This window comes from Pempheris klunzingeri, chromosome 7, assembly GCF_042242105.1.
Source record: "Pempheris klunzingeri isolate RE-2024b chromosome 7, fPemKlu1.hap1, whole genome shotgun sequence".
Classification (NCBI taxonomy): domain Eukaryota; kingdom Metazoa; phylum Chordata; class Actinopteri; order Acropomatiformes; family Pempheridae; genus Pempheris; species Pempheris klunzingeri.
Window position 1 is genome coordinate 3,512,654 of NC_092018.1, and position 12,143 is coordinate 3,524,796.

The window sequence follows — 12,143 nt, forward strand, 5'->3', positions numbered from 1 at the left end:
GTGACATTCGCCTCAGCCTCAGATTTACTTTGAATTTAGTGCTGCTTAGCAAATGTTAGCAAGCCAACATGCATAAACTAAGATGGTGAACATGGCAAACATTAAACCTGCATAACGTTAGCATGTACGTTAGCATACTGATGTTAATCCTGAGGAGGACTCTCCTCTGAACTGACGAGGCTGGTAATGGTGGACGTTTTTACACCAAAGAACCCACAACATAATCACATAATCATTCACAGCTCGATGCACTGAAGTCCAGAGAGTCCGTTGCAGGAAAAAACAAAAAAAAGGCCCTATCTGGAAAAGTTTGAGCGAGTCTGGTGGGCTGCTTTACCAACAAGACGGCATCTGATCTACAGGTGCTTAAGGCGCTTAGTAACACAATACATAACACATGGTTTCATTGCATTTATATTCAATCAATTGTGTTAAAGTCTCAAGACTTCAGCTGAGTACTGGGAATAAATGCATTTTGTTTCAGAAGAGAGAGAGAAGGGGTTAAATATTTTTACAATATGTTCATACTGGTTATCTCCAAGTAGTCAGGCAAATGGCTTCCTGTATGTAAATTTAGATGTTACGTATTGAGGAGGCGGAGAAAGTAAAGGAAATGAAAATCAGGCGGGAAGTAAAGCACCAACGTGACGAACAACTTCAAGAGGCTCGTCTTTTTGTCAGGTGAGTTATTTAAGGGTTTTAACTAAAATGCTTCTGTGTGTGTGTTATTCATTAACTATAACTTATAACATAGACGAACAAGATGGTCAACTCTGAATTCCACACTGATCGCTCATCATCTTCAGACTAGTTTAAACTAGTTTGATGGCTGTGACCCTCGTGGGATTTTTTTTTTTTTTTTTTTAACTTTATTTTTTATTAAACATAGAAAGACACAATACAGAACAGAGCACTCCTTGACAACATCACAGACTATATATGACAATGTATAAACAGAGCCCAAAAAGGAGGGAAAAAAAAAACATACATATACAGTGGGTACGGAAAGTAGTCAGACCCCTTCACTTTTTCCACATTTTATGTTACAGCCTTATTCCAAAATGGATTAAATTCTTTTTTTTCCTCATCAATCTACACACAATACCCCATAATGACAAAGTGAAAAAAGTTTTTTAGAAATTTCTGCAAATGTATTAAAAATAAAGAACTGAAATATCATATGTACATAAGTATTCACACCCTTTATTCAGTACTTTGTTGAGGCACCTTTGGCAGCGATTACAGCCTCAAGTCTTCTTGGGTATGATGCTACAAGCTTGGCACACCTGCATTTGGGGTGTTTTTCCCATTCTTCTCTGCAGATCCTCTCAAGCTCTGTCAGGTTAGATGGGGAGCGTCGCTGCACAGCTATTTTCAGGTCTTTCCAGAGATGTTCAATGGGGTTCAAGTCTGGGCTCTGGCTGGGCCACTCGAGGACATTCACAGACTTGTCCCGAAGCCACTCCTTCGTTATCTTGGCTGTGTGCTTCGGGTCGTTGTCCTGTTGGAAGGTGAACCGTCGCCCCAGTCTGAGATCCTGAGCGCTCTGGAGCAGGTTTTCATCCAAGATGTCTCTGTACTTTGCTGCATTCATCTTTCCCTCTATCCTGACTAGTCTCCCAGTTCCTGCCGCTGAAAAACATCCCCACAGCATGATGCTGCCACCACCATGCTTCACCGTAGGGATGGTATTTGCCAGGTGATGAGCGGTGCCTGGTTTCCTCCAGACGTGACGCTTGGCATTCAGGCCAAATAGTTCTATCTTGGTTTCATCAGACCAGAGAATCTTGTTTCTCATGGTCTGAGAGTCGTTTAGGTGCCTTTTGGCAAACTCCAAGCGGGCTGTCATGTGCCTTTTACTGAGGAGAGGCTTCCGTCTGGCCACTCTACCATAAAGGCCTGATTGGTGGAGTGCTGCAGAGATGGTTGTCCTTCTGGAAGGTTCTCCCATTTCCTCAGAGAAACGCTGGAGCTCTGTCAGAGTGACCATCGGGTTCTTGGTCACCTCCCTGACCAAAGCCCTTCTCCCCCGATTGCTCAGTTTGGACGGGCGGCCAGCTCTAGGAAGAGTCCTGGTGGTTCTGAACTTCTTCCATTTACGAATGATGGAGGCCACTGTGCTCTTCGGGACCTTCAATGCTGCAGAAATTTTTCTGTACCCTTCCCCAGATCTGTGCCTCGATACAATCCTGTCTCGGAGGTCTACAGACAATTCCTTTGACTTCATGGCTTGGTTTCTGCTCTGACATGCACTGTCAGCTGTGGGACCTTATATAGACAGGTGTGTGCCTTTCCAAATCAAGTCCAATCAATTGAATGTACCACAGGTGGACTCCAGTCAAGTTGTAGAAACATCTCAAGGACGATCAGTGGGGATGCACCTGAGCTCAGTTTTGAGTGTCATAGCAAAGGGTGTGAATACTTATGTACATGTGATATTTCAGTTTTTTTATTTTTAATACATTTGCAAAAATTTCTAAAAAACTTTTTTCACTTCGTCATTATGGGGTATTGTGTGTAGATTGATGAGAAAAAAAAAGAATTTAATGCATTTTGGAATAAGGCTGTAACATAACAAAATGTGGAACACCTATACACACACATATATATGTATGTATATATATATATACACACACACACACACACACACACACATATACATACATACGTACATACACATACATACATACATATAAAACCTTTTGGGGCCCAGAAAACTTAATATCAATAAGTGAAAAATAAATTAATGGACAGTTAAGACATTACAACATAGTGTGGGGTTCCCCTCAGTTATAGAGGTATCTTGCTATAGGTAGCCACCTCCTCACAAAGACATCAGCCTTCAATTGTAATTGAGCAGTTAAGGCTTCCATTTCATACACCTCCCTCAACTTCTGTTTCCACTGTGCCACTGTAGGTGGCTGTGGATTCATCCAATTTATTGTCACCATTTTCCTAGCAGTCATCAAGAGTATATGTAATAGGTACTTTTGTTCTCTGGTGTACATGTCTTCAGGAGTTAGATCTAAAAGAAATTGACTTGGGGTGAATAGTAAATCAGTTCCCATAACTTTATCTACCTCTCTCTTTACCCCCTTCCAAAAAGGAAGCACCCTCATGGGATTTTGACATCAGTTGTCCTTTCATCAACTGTTTTATCCTTGCTTCACCATTAGTGGTTCATTAACACATCAGGTACTGAAATCCAGTCATATTCCAGGAAGTGTACAGGTTGGCTTTTTTCCACGACTCCATGGTCCTCAGTACAACCTCTGCTTGGAGGTGGTGTCTATCTGAAGAAAAAAACAGCCGTATATCAGTATATCCACATCATTGCGATTTTCCGAACAAGTGGAATTTAGAAATACAAACAATGATCCCAAAATGTCCAGGGAGAGAAAAATTGATTTAGATGGAAGGCTGTTTCAAGAAAGATGGGATGGCGAATACATGTTTGTGCTTCAAGGAGAAAAACCAGTATGTCTTTTGTGTTATGAGGCGGTGGTCAAAGACAACAATCTACGTCGGCATTTTTACACCAAACACGGAGCTAAGTATGCCAAAGTCAGCCTTCAAGAAAAAAAAACAATTTGTGCAAGAATTAAAAGGCAAACTGCGATCGATACACCTGTCTCACATGTTCTTAGCAGCTCACAATTGTTGGTTGGACCGTTATTCTGCCCCTCTCAACTATGACAAAAAAGTTTTGAACAAAGTTAATGTCATAACTTGTTGTTATTTTTCTTTATTCACTTGGATAGTTTGATCGTTGATTGATGGAGTAATGTGGGTTTCATAACCTGACAAATTAAAAGGATTTATGTTATAATAACAGAGCAACAAGCAAACATTTTTTTTACATCTATGCAAATATATATGTAATATTTGTAAGTTGAATAAGTTCAGTTATTTAACATTAAGGAGTAGTTGCAGTTATTTTACATTTATACTATCTTACAGTTACATCTGGCCCTTTGAGGGACACCATTATGCTTAAAGAGTTTGGTCTAGACCTGCTCTTCATGTAAAGCGTCTTGAGATAACGCTGTTGTGATTTGGCGCTATATAAATAAAGATTGATTGATTGATTGATGTGGCCCTTGGTGAAAATGAGTTTGACACCCCTGCTCTACAGGTCACAGATGGGACTATATCCAGGATGGGGACATATTCTGCTAACTTTGGTCTTGTTTGCTGCTGACAGAAAAGACTTTTTTCTTTTGTTAAGCTGAAATAATAATGGAAAAAGACTATTTTCCATGACCAGTCACGTTCTTCTCTGTGTTTGTAATATTCTGCAGTATGATGGCAGGGCAGATCAGTATCCGGGGAATCCTGAGGCTTCTGGTCCTCCTGTGCCTCACTAAAGAACTTGGTAAGAAATATTTTACATACCAACAATGTGTTCTACGTCTTTAAAAACCGCAAACTGTGTCTTCACACCAAAAACCAGGCACATTTTTCACACCGTGTGGTTACATATTGATGCAAGTCGACACAAAGTCGAGCCCAGCGATGCGAATTTGATGCGTTTTGTGAGGTGAAATTGTTCAACCTGACCAACTTTGCAAGTGAACCATGTGGTCAAAATTAATAGGAGTAATACAAGGCCAAAATGTGTCTTGCTTTTGGTGTGAAAACGTGTGTATGTACGTGTTTGGTGTGTTCAATATTCAAATACTCTTCGAATATTTCACACCGACTACCAAATAGTATTTTTGCTTGAAATGCACATCCAGATATAAAATGTAAAACTCATTTTAACGCCATAGAGGTGAGAGACAACGAGTGGGAGCAGCTGAACCCAGATGTTGCTGCACTGCACCGCCTCAGAGGACACGTGTTTCATAAAAGGCTCAAGAACCCTTCGAATCAAAGGTATCTTAATGGTCACAGCTATAATATAATATATGGATGGCCTCCTGAGTCACATTTTATATCACTAACTTCAGATATCACCTTGGGTTCTGGGAAATTATGGAGGGGTTTTCTTTTCAGTATTGTCCGACACTTACTGCACAAAATGCGCATGATACCGACTACCTGAGCATCATGGAACATGTTGGGATTTTTTTCTACTGCGTCCATGTTAACAGGTTAGAGCAGCCGAACAGCCACTCAGAATGATCTGTGATAGACATTATTGACATCATACAAGCAATAGTATACAGCATAGGTCACTAACTGGCGAAACACGGTCCAGGTCCAGACACAGGCACCATCCTATATGGACCCGGACCTATTATCAATAAACCAGCACAGCCTTTCTAGTGTTTACAGCACTGGTTGAGCAGATCAGGAATCGCACAGATCAATTGCATCAGAGTTGAGCCATCCCATGTCTCTGCATTCCAGGTGCTAAACGTTCGCTCTGCAAACAAACAAAAGTTAAGAGGCAAGGGACAGATGAAAGGAAGATAGAAAGAGAAAGAAAAAGTAAAGAAAGTTATACAGAGAGAGAAGACGAAGAGACGAATGGGTTGGAGACAGGGAGAGAAAAACAACCACAAATGGTCGCCGCCTCAGAAAAGAAAAGTGGATAGCGAAAACAGAGCTTTGACCAAGCACACCCACTGAAGTCTGAACTGAGATTGCCCAGTATGATCAATCCAGCAGGACCCATTCAGTCACTGCCCAACTACATGCAAGATGTGACAGTTAAAGAAAAAGGGAAAAGCTGCTGCTAAACGTTGTTTTTCCTCAAGTTATGAACTTTATCTTAAGCTGCACAGTTATTCAAAAACAATTTTATTTATTTTCTCTTATTTCTAAATACAGCCCTTCTTTTACTTCATGAGACAAGAACGTTCTACCCATCTACAGTATTATGTGTCTGTTTATTCCACGTACTACACGTCCCATAGAAAACCACCTTGTGACGAACTGCAACTGTTCACTGTTGATGGGGCAAAGAAAGATAAAGCTTGATTTTCACAAGCCAACGTTTTGTAGCCCAGTTAAACAACATGCAATCAGCTAATGTCAACAGAGAGGCCAGTTTATCAGTAAGGCTCCAGTGTCAGTACCTTAATCAAGGGAAAAGAGATGAGCACTGAAAAAGTAACAAGAACTGTGTTTTATCTTAGGGATGCATCCATCCATGGGGCCAGAGTTAAGAGATCCAGTAGCAGGTAAGGAAGTATTTTTTCTATGTTAAATACTAGATACTTAAAGAAGAAAACACCAAAGAGTTTTGTTGTAGATCTGGTGGGAATACTTCACTCAAACTCTGGAGAGCTTCTCACTGTAAGAAGCAACTTATCACCAGGGCAGATTTAAAACGTGATTAAAAGGTGTGATTGATGTGAGCCGCAACTATTAGTTGATTAATAGATTAGTCGACTGTCAGAAAATTAATTAGGAAATATATTTTTTATTTTTAAAATCTTAAAGTAAAAATGCTAAACCCTTTTTTCAGTTTTTTTTCCTGTCTTCGTATTTAACATATATATAGTAAAGTTATTTTTATTCAACCAGCAAGTTTTTACTTGATTGGAAATGACACTGGCGTCTCTCAGAAGATAATAGGACTGTCAAAAGACTTCTTCTTTAGGTAGAGGAGATTGGAGCCAGCTTGCAAGTTATAACAAAGTTTAATCTTACATGTAAGAGGAGCGTTTGACAGTGCAACAACATCATGGAGGTTACAGAGTAAAAGGCTCATCTGGTGAGCATATACAGTTAGGTTTTATAATGGGCGTTGTGGGTGTAGTTCTCACACATCGTGTTATCATCTACTGGCGTGAGAATTTCTTCTTGTCCTTGTAGATATGAGGCTTCCCACCGTTGCAGAGCACACCCTCGATTGCCACTCTGTCTGGCAACGTGTGAGCATGTCCTTGGATGGCAATTCTCATAACAAGGACGATGTACAACAGGCATCATTGTGGAAAAAAATATTTCTCAGCTTTTATTTACATTTGAACAAAAAGTGGCATGTCCAAAATTATTCATACCCTTTGCAAACTGTCACAGTCTATGGGAAAATCTAAAGTTCTGTACCATTCCAAATAGTCCAAGCTGTTCTAAAGCATCCTAATTATCCTGATTCATTGGGAACAGCAGCAGCGGGAACAGTTTTAATCAACTCAACAGGTGAAAAACAGCAGTTCTCTGCAGTTGGTTTGTGGCCAGTCATGGCTAAGACAAAGGAGCTCACTGAGGACCTGCGGCTGCACATTGTGGCTGCTCATAAGTCAGGAAAGGGCTATAAGGCCATATCTAAATTGTGGTGTTTAAAAGAAACACAGTAAAGAATACTGTGAAAAAGGCATTGATGTACAGTGATGCCACACCTGTTCTCAGTAACTTATGTTGTAGCATGTTTAGGTCTATTGGGGGCGCTTAGAACCCATACACACAGTGTAAGAGAGCCCCAGAGTGAGGGTGTGTCAGCCAGGAGCTGGCACGCTAATAAAGCAGCACCTGTTGTTAGCTTCGCCTCTGTCGTGTTTTCACCTAAAGGACGTATCCAACACTGTCTGTGGACACAACATAAATGTTTTCAAGTTCCAGTGGCTACAGTGCAAAGTATTACTAAAAAATACAAGACGTTCCGCACTATGGAAAATCTCAGAGGACGTGGTTGGATAGTGAGAGAGGTGAAAAAGAATCCAAGGATCACCACCAAGGCCATCCTGGTGAATCTGGGCTCTGCTGGTGACAACGTCTCAAGGCAGACAGTCCAACGGACCCTGCACACTGCTGGGTTGCACGGACGCAGACCAAGGAGGACGCCACTTCTCCAGATAAGGCACACAAAAGCCCGCTTCGCCTTTGCAAATGCTCATCTGGACAAAGGAGAAGACTTCTGGTCTTCTGTTTTATGGTCAGATGAAACAAAAATGTAATTGTTGGGCCACAATGATTCATGACCTTCATTTGGCGTGAAAAAGGAGAAGCCTTCAACCCTAAGAACACCGTCCCCACTGTCAAACATGGTGGTGGGAACCTAATGCTTTGGGGGTGTTTTTCAGCCAATGGACCAGGGAACCTAATCACAGTAAACGGCACCATGAACAAAGAGCAATATATCAAGATTCTCAACAACAACATCAAGTAGTCTGCAGAGAAACTTGGCCTTGGGCACCAGTGGACATTTCAGCACGACAACAACCCAGACCCTCCAACCTGAAGGAGTTGGAGCTCATCGTTAAAGATGAATGGGCAAAAATACCAGTGGAGACATGCAAAAAGCTGGTCAGCAATTATAGGAAGAGTTTGATTGCTGTAATAGCCAATAAAGGCTTTTCTATTGATTATTGAGAAGGGTATGAATAATTTTGGACATGCCACTTTTTGTTCAAATGTAAATAAAAGCTGAGAAATATTTTTTTCCACAATGATGCCTGTTGTACATCGTCTTATTATCTTCTGGGAGACGCCTGTGTCATTTCCAAGCATTGCTGGTTGAATTAAAGAAAAAAAGTCAAAATTTGCCAGGGGTAGGAATAATTTTGGGCTTGACTGTGTGTGTGTATATATATGTATATATATATATGTATATATACACACACACACACACACACACACATATATATATATATAAATAAAAATACAAAACACACAGATGTCCACACTTTACTTTAATATTTCATCTATTTGCTTATTTAATTTTGTACCTTATGTGAGAGTATACAGCTCTGTACGACATATCGGTGTAACCTTGATACCTGTACACTCTTGTTATTACCGTTTTTGCTTAGCAGGCTGTTACCATTATTATTATTATAATAGTCTTAACTTTTCCTGTGGGCTTTACTGATTGTTTTTTTTTGTGTACCCATCTATCATGATGAAATTTTAGGGAGCACATTTACGAAAACCCAATGAGTTTGCAGGATGATCTTCAGGAATGCCAGAGTTTCACAGCTTGTGTCATTCAGAAGAAACAGGTTGGTGGATTTTAAATGACATTAGCAATCAATACTGTGTTTATCAGAACTGAACAATGGAACCAAAATTAGTCAAATAAAAGGAGACGTCCTGCTCATTTTCAGTCATACTTGTATTTTGTCATATAAAGTGAGTTCACATGCTGTAAGAAGATATCATTTTTCTCATCCTGTAATACTACATACCCATCTTTTCAGCCTCTATCTGAAGAGCTAGCTCTTCTAGCTCTTTAAGGCCACCCTCCTCAAAAAGCTCAGTCTGCTCTGATCAGCTCTGCCCTCTCCGAACATAAACAGGGAAACAGCATAACACATCGCTGCTCTTTAGTCATCTCTTAACCTACCTTGCAATATCTCCCACTTGTACTCTATCGTTTCTATTTTTTCTACCATAGCTGAACACATTTCTCATCTCCTCCTGTCTGCTGTGACATTGTCAATTCCCCCATAAAGGAATATCTAACAATAAAGGGTTACACACACCAGACGTGTTTTGAAGTTGCTATCAGGACCTTTCCATCACAAGTTTGTCCAAACTAAAGTAATTACAATACATAGAATCAGTTTTACTATATTCTTACAATATTTTAAGTGGAGTTTAAAGACCCTCTAACTTATGTATAATAAAAATAATCTACATCAAAACCAATTTTAAACTTGATTATATGTTGTGTTGTATGTATATTGTTATTTCTATTTTCCAGGACTTTGACAGCTTTTTGGCAGCAATTGAAGAACAAAAGATACAAGATTGGCTGCTAGGTGCTTCAGAGATCGCCCACAGCTACAACCTAAAACTTCTGATCATGGCTGATCAAGAAAAGTCAACAAATGACAGAGCCTACCAGGAATACAGCATGGATCCTCACTACTCCGTAATAGTCAGCAAAGAGTGCCTGTACAATGTCTCATGTCTACCAGAGGCAGACAGCTACACCGTAGTTAAAATATTCGGAACCATTTCAGAAGAAGGACAAACTGTGTCTGGCCTTTCTGGCTCATCACTTGCAGAGTTGATGTTGAAACCATCACTGGAAGCTGTTCCGGTATTCTCCATTGATGGAAACACGACCACAGGCTTCCAACATGACTTTGTTCGGGTTTTTATGGTCCACAGCATCAAGGCAGTCTTAGAAACAAACCATGAGAACCACCAGATTTATCAGGTCATGACACAACTTGACTCTGTTTCTGGTTACCGAATTCCACAAAGACCGGTTGATCATTTCACACAGTATGACCACCAACAAATCATCATCATGGAAGATGACCATATAGTCAGAACAACTGCTACTTATCTTTATGAGAAGCATCCAATGGTCAGTTCTGTCTACATTCTTGATGAAAACCAAAGACTGAAACTGATTAACGGTGCCTCTGTGCCTCTGTCAGAGGACAGCAGACTGGTTCTGGTAGGCCACGGCACAAGAGACAACTCAGGAGAGATGAGACTGGCAGGGTACCGAGCACAAGACGTCGCTAACATCATTCAACAAACCTCCAGGATTGGTAATAAAATCAAAACAACAAGTCTGGTGGCCTGTGAGGTCGGGTCAGATTCGGCGTTCATTAAAACCTTGCTGAGGGAGCTCCATGACACCTTCAACATCGAGACAAAGCTGCACCTCAGGGACACTGTGCTCCAGGTCAGGCACACAGGAGAGAAAATCACCCTGGAGATCACGAAAGAAGGGTTGCAATGGCAACATAAAGATGGCAGCAAGAAAGTGGTAGGGATCCTTGATAGGAATGGCGATGTAATTATTAGAAATGAGCCTGGAAGAAAAGGAGAGGCAGTTTTTACCGATGAAAGAAACTTTCTGATGGACAAAACTAGAGGAAAACAGAGGAAGAGGAAGAGGCCAGATGAACCACAGACATTTCTAGATGAACCACAGAGATTTATAGATGAACGTGTTTTTGGTGCGTTTAAGGAAGACGAACCGCTCACACAAATTCGTGCGGCTTGTGATGAGCTTGAAGCTCTGTCTTGGGGATTCTTTCACAGAGATCTGCCCGGTTTAGAAAAAATTAGCACTAACAACTTACAAATAACACAAGAGCAGTACTTAATTATGGAAACAACTGATGATACGATGAAGAGGATAGTACATGAGCAGGAAATAAAGAGAGTTCTTGGTGAGTGTTACGAGATAAAATCAAGTAAAGATATAAGAAATGTCATCCAGTACTTTGCTGAGACCAAAGACACTAAGACCACATACCTGATGATTAATGACTGGATATTGGCTGTTAATCATAAGGACCTGTATGTGACACTCGTTGGAAAAAAGCTCAACAGCAATCGAAGAGAAAGTGAAAAAGAAATTATTAAATGCATTACTGAACAGAAAGGCAAAGAAAGGTATGAAGACATGCGAAATGGCATTCGTAGGAATTTCAAGACAAGCTTTTCTCAATATGTAAAAGATATGTTTGTTGGAGAGCGCACAACGCCATCCACTGGGGCCTGGTGCACCACATATTTAACTGCATCAATTATATCTGAATCTGCTAGAAACTTCAGGACATTTCCTCTTGTTCTTATGGCACTGGATATACTCGAACGCTCAGATGACAAGACTATCCGTACAAAAGCACAGAATTTCTTTTGGGAAGACCATCCGATGGCAAGAGGAGGAAGTTGGTTTAACAGGAATGAACGTGGATTTAGAGGCGCAGCATCACAAAACCCAAAGGGTAGATCGTGGGAAAAACTTGTAATGGTAATAAAGAAAGAATTTGAACTGTACCAATTATGGGCTACAATGAATAACAATGGGAAGGGGGATCCGATATTGGAGATGATAACAAAGTTTAAGTTAACGGAGAGTAATTCAGTTGAAGAGAACCCCTTTGTCAACAATTACAAAACTTTCAAAACAACATTAGAACATCAGGATAATTCAAGAGCATCTGGAGATAGGGGTAGAACATCTGGCACATGAGGAGGCTATAATGACGGCTACGTAACACCCCAAGACCTGAAATCTGCCTCTGAGTTGGAGAAATCCTTCAAACTTGAATCATATTTCTCCAGGTTAAGAGCATTAACAGCTGAACAAATCCTCAATGAGCTAAAGGCAAAATATAGTGAAAACCTGGCAGGGTTGCGTCTGCAGGAGGGAAGTGCCAAAATAGAGAATGGACAGTTCATATGCCACCTTATGTCTGAGGATGCTGATGAGTTCAGGGTTGAGTTATCTCCAGAGACTCAACACTACCATGAAAAGATGTTAAATAACATTG

General features: G+C 40.5%; 1 protein-coding gene across 1 annotated transcript; it reads left to right on the plus strand.

The window, feature by feature from the left end:
* Positions 1-4,318: 4,318 nt before the first annotated feature.
* LOC139204425 (uncharacterized) lies at positions 4,319-11,847 on the plus strand. Its single transcript, XM_070834449.1, has 5 exons — positions 4,319-4,375; positions 4,773-4,878; positions 6,087-6,131; positions 8,807-8,894; positions 9,599-11,847. Exons 4-5 carry the CDS (start codon positions 8,829-8,831, stop codon positions 11,840-11,842), a joined length of 2,310 nt encoding a protein of 769 aa, XP_070690550.1. The 5' UTR covers positions 4,319-4,375; positions 4,773-4,878; positions 6,087-6,131; positions 8,807-8,828; the 3' UTR covers positions 11,843-11,847.
* The last annotated feature ends 296 nt before the right edge of the window (positions 11,848-12,143 follow it).

Bases quoted from the DNA above. Each gene is read 5' to 3' on its own strand.
- LOC139204425 (XM_070834449.1), top strand. From the start codon at position 8,829: ATGAGTTTGCAGGATGATCTTCAGGAATGCCAGAGTTTCACAGCTTGT. The intron at 8,895-9,598 runs GTTGGTGGATTT...TCTATTTTCCAG, and splicing joins GTGTCATTCAGAAGAAACAG to GACTTTGACAGCTTTTTGGC.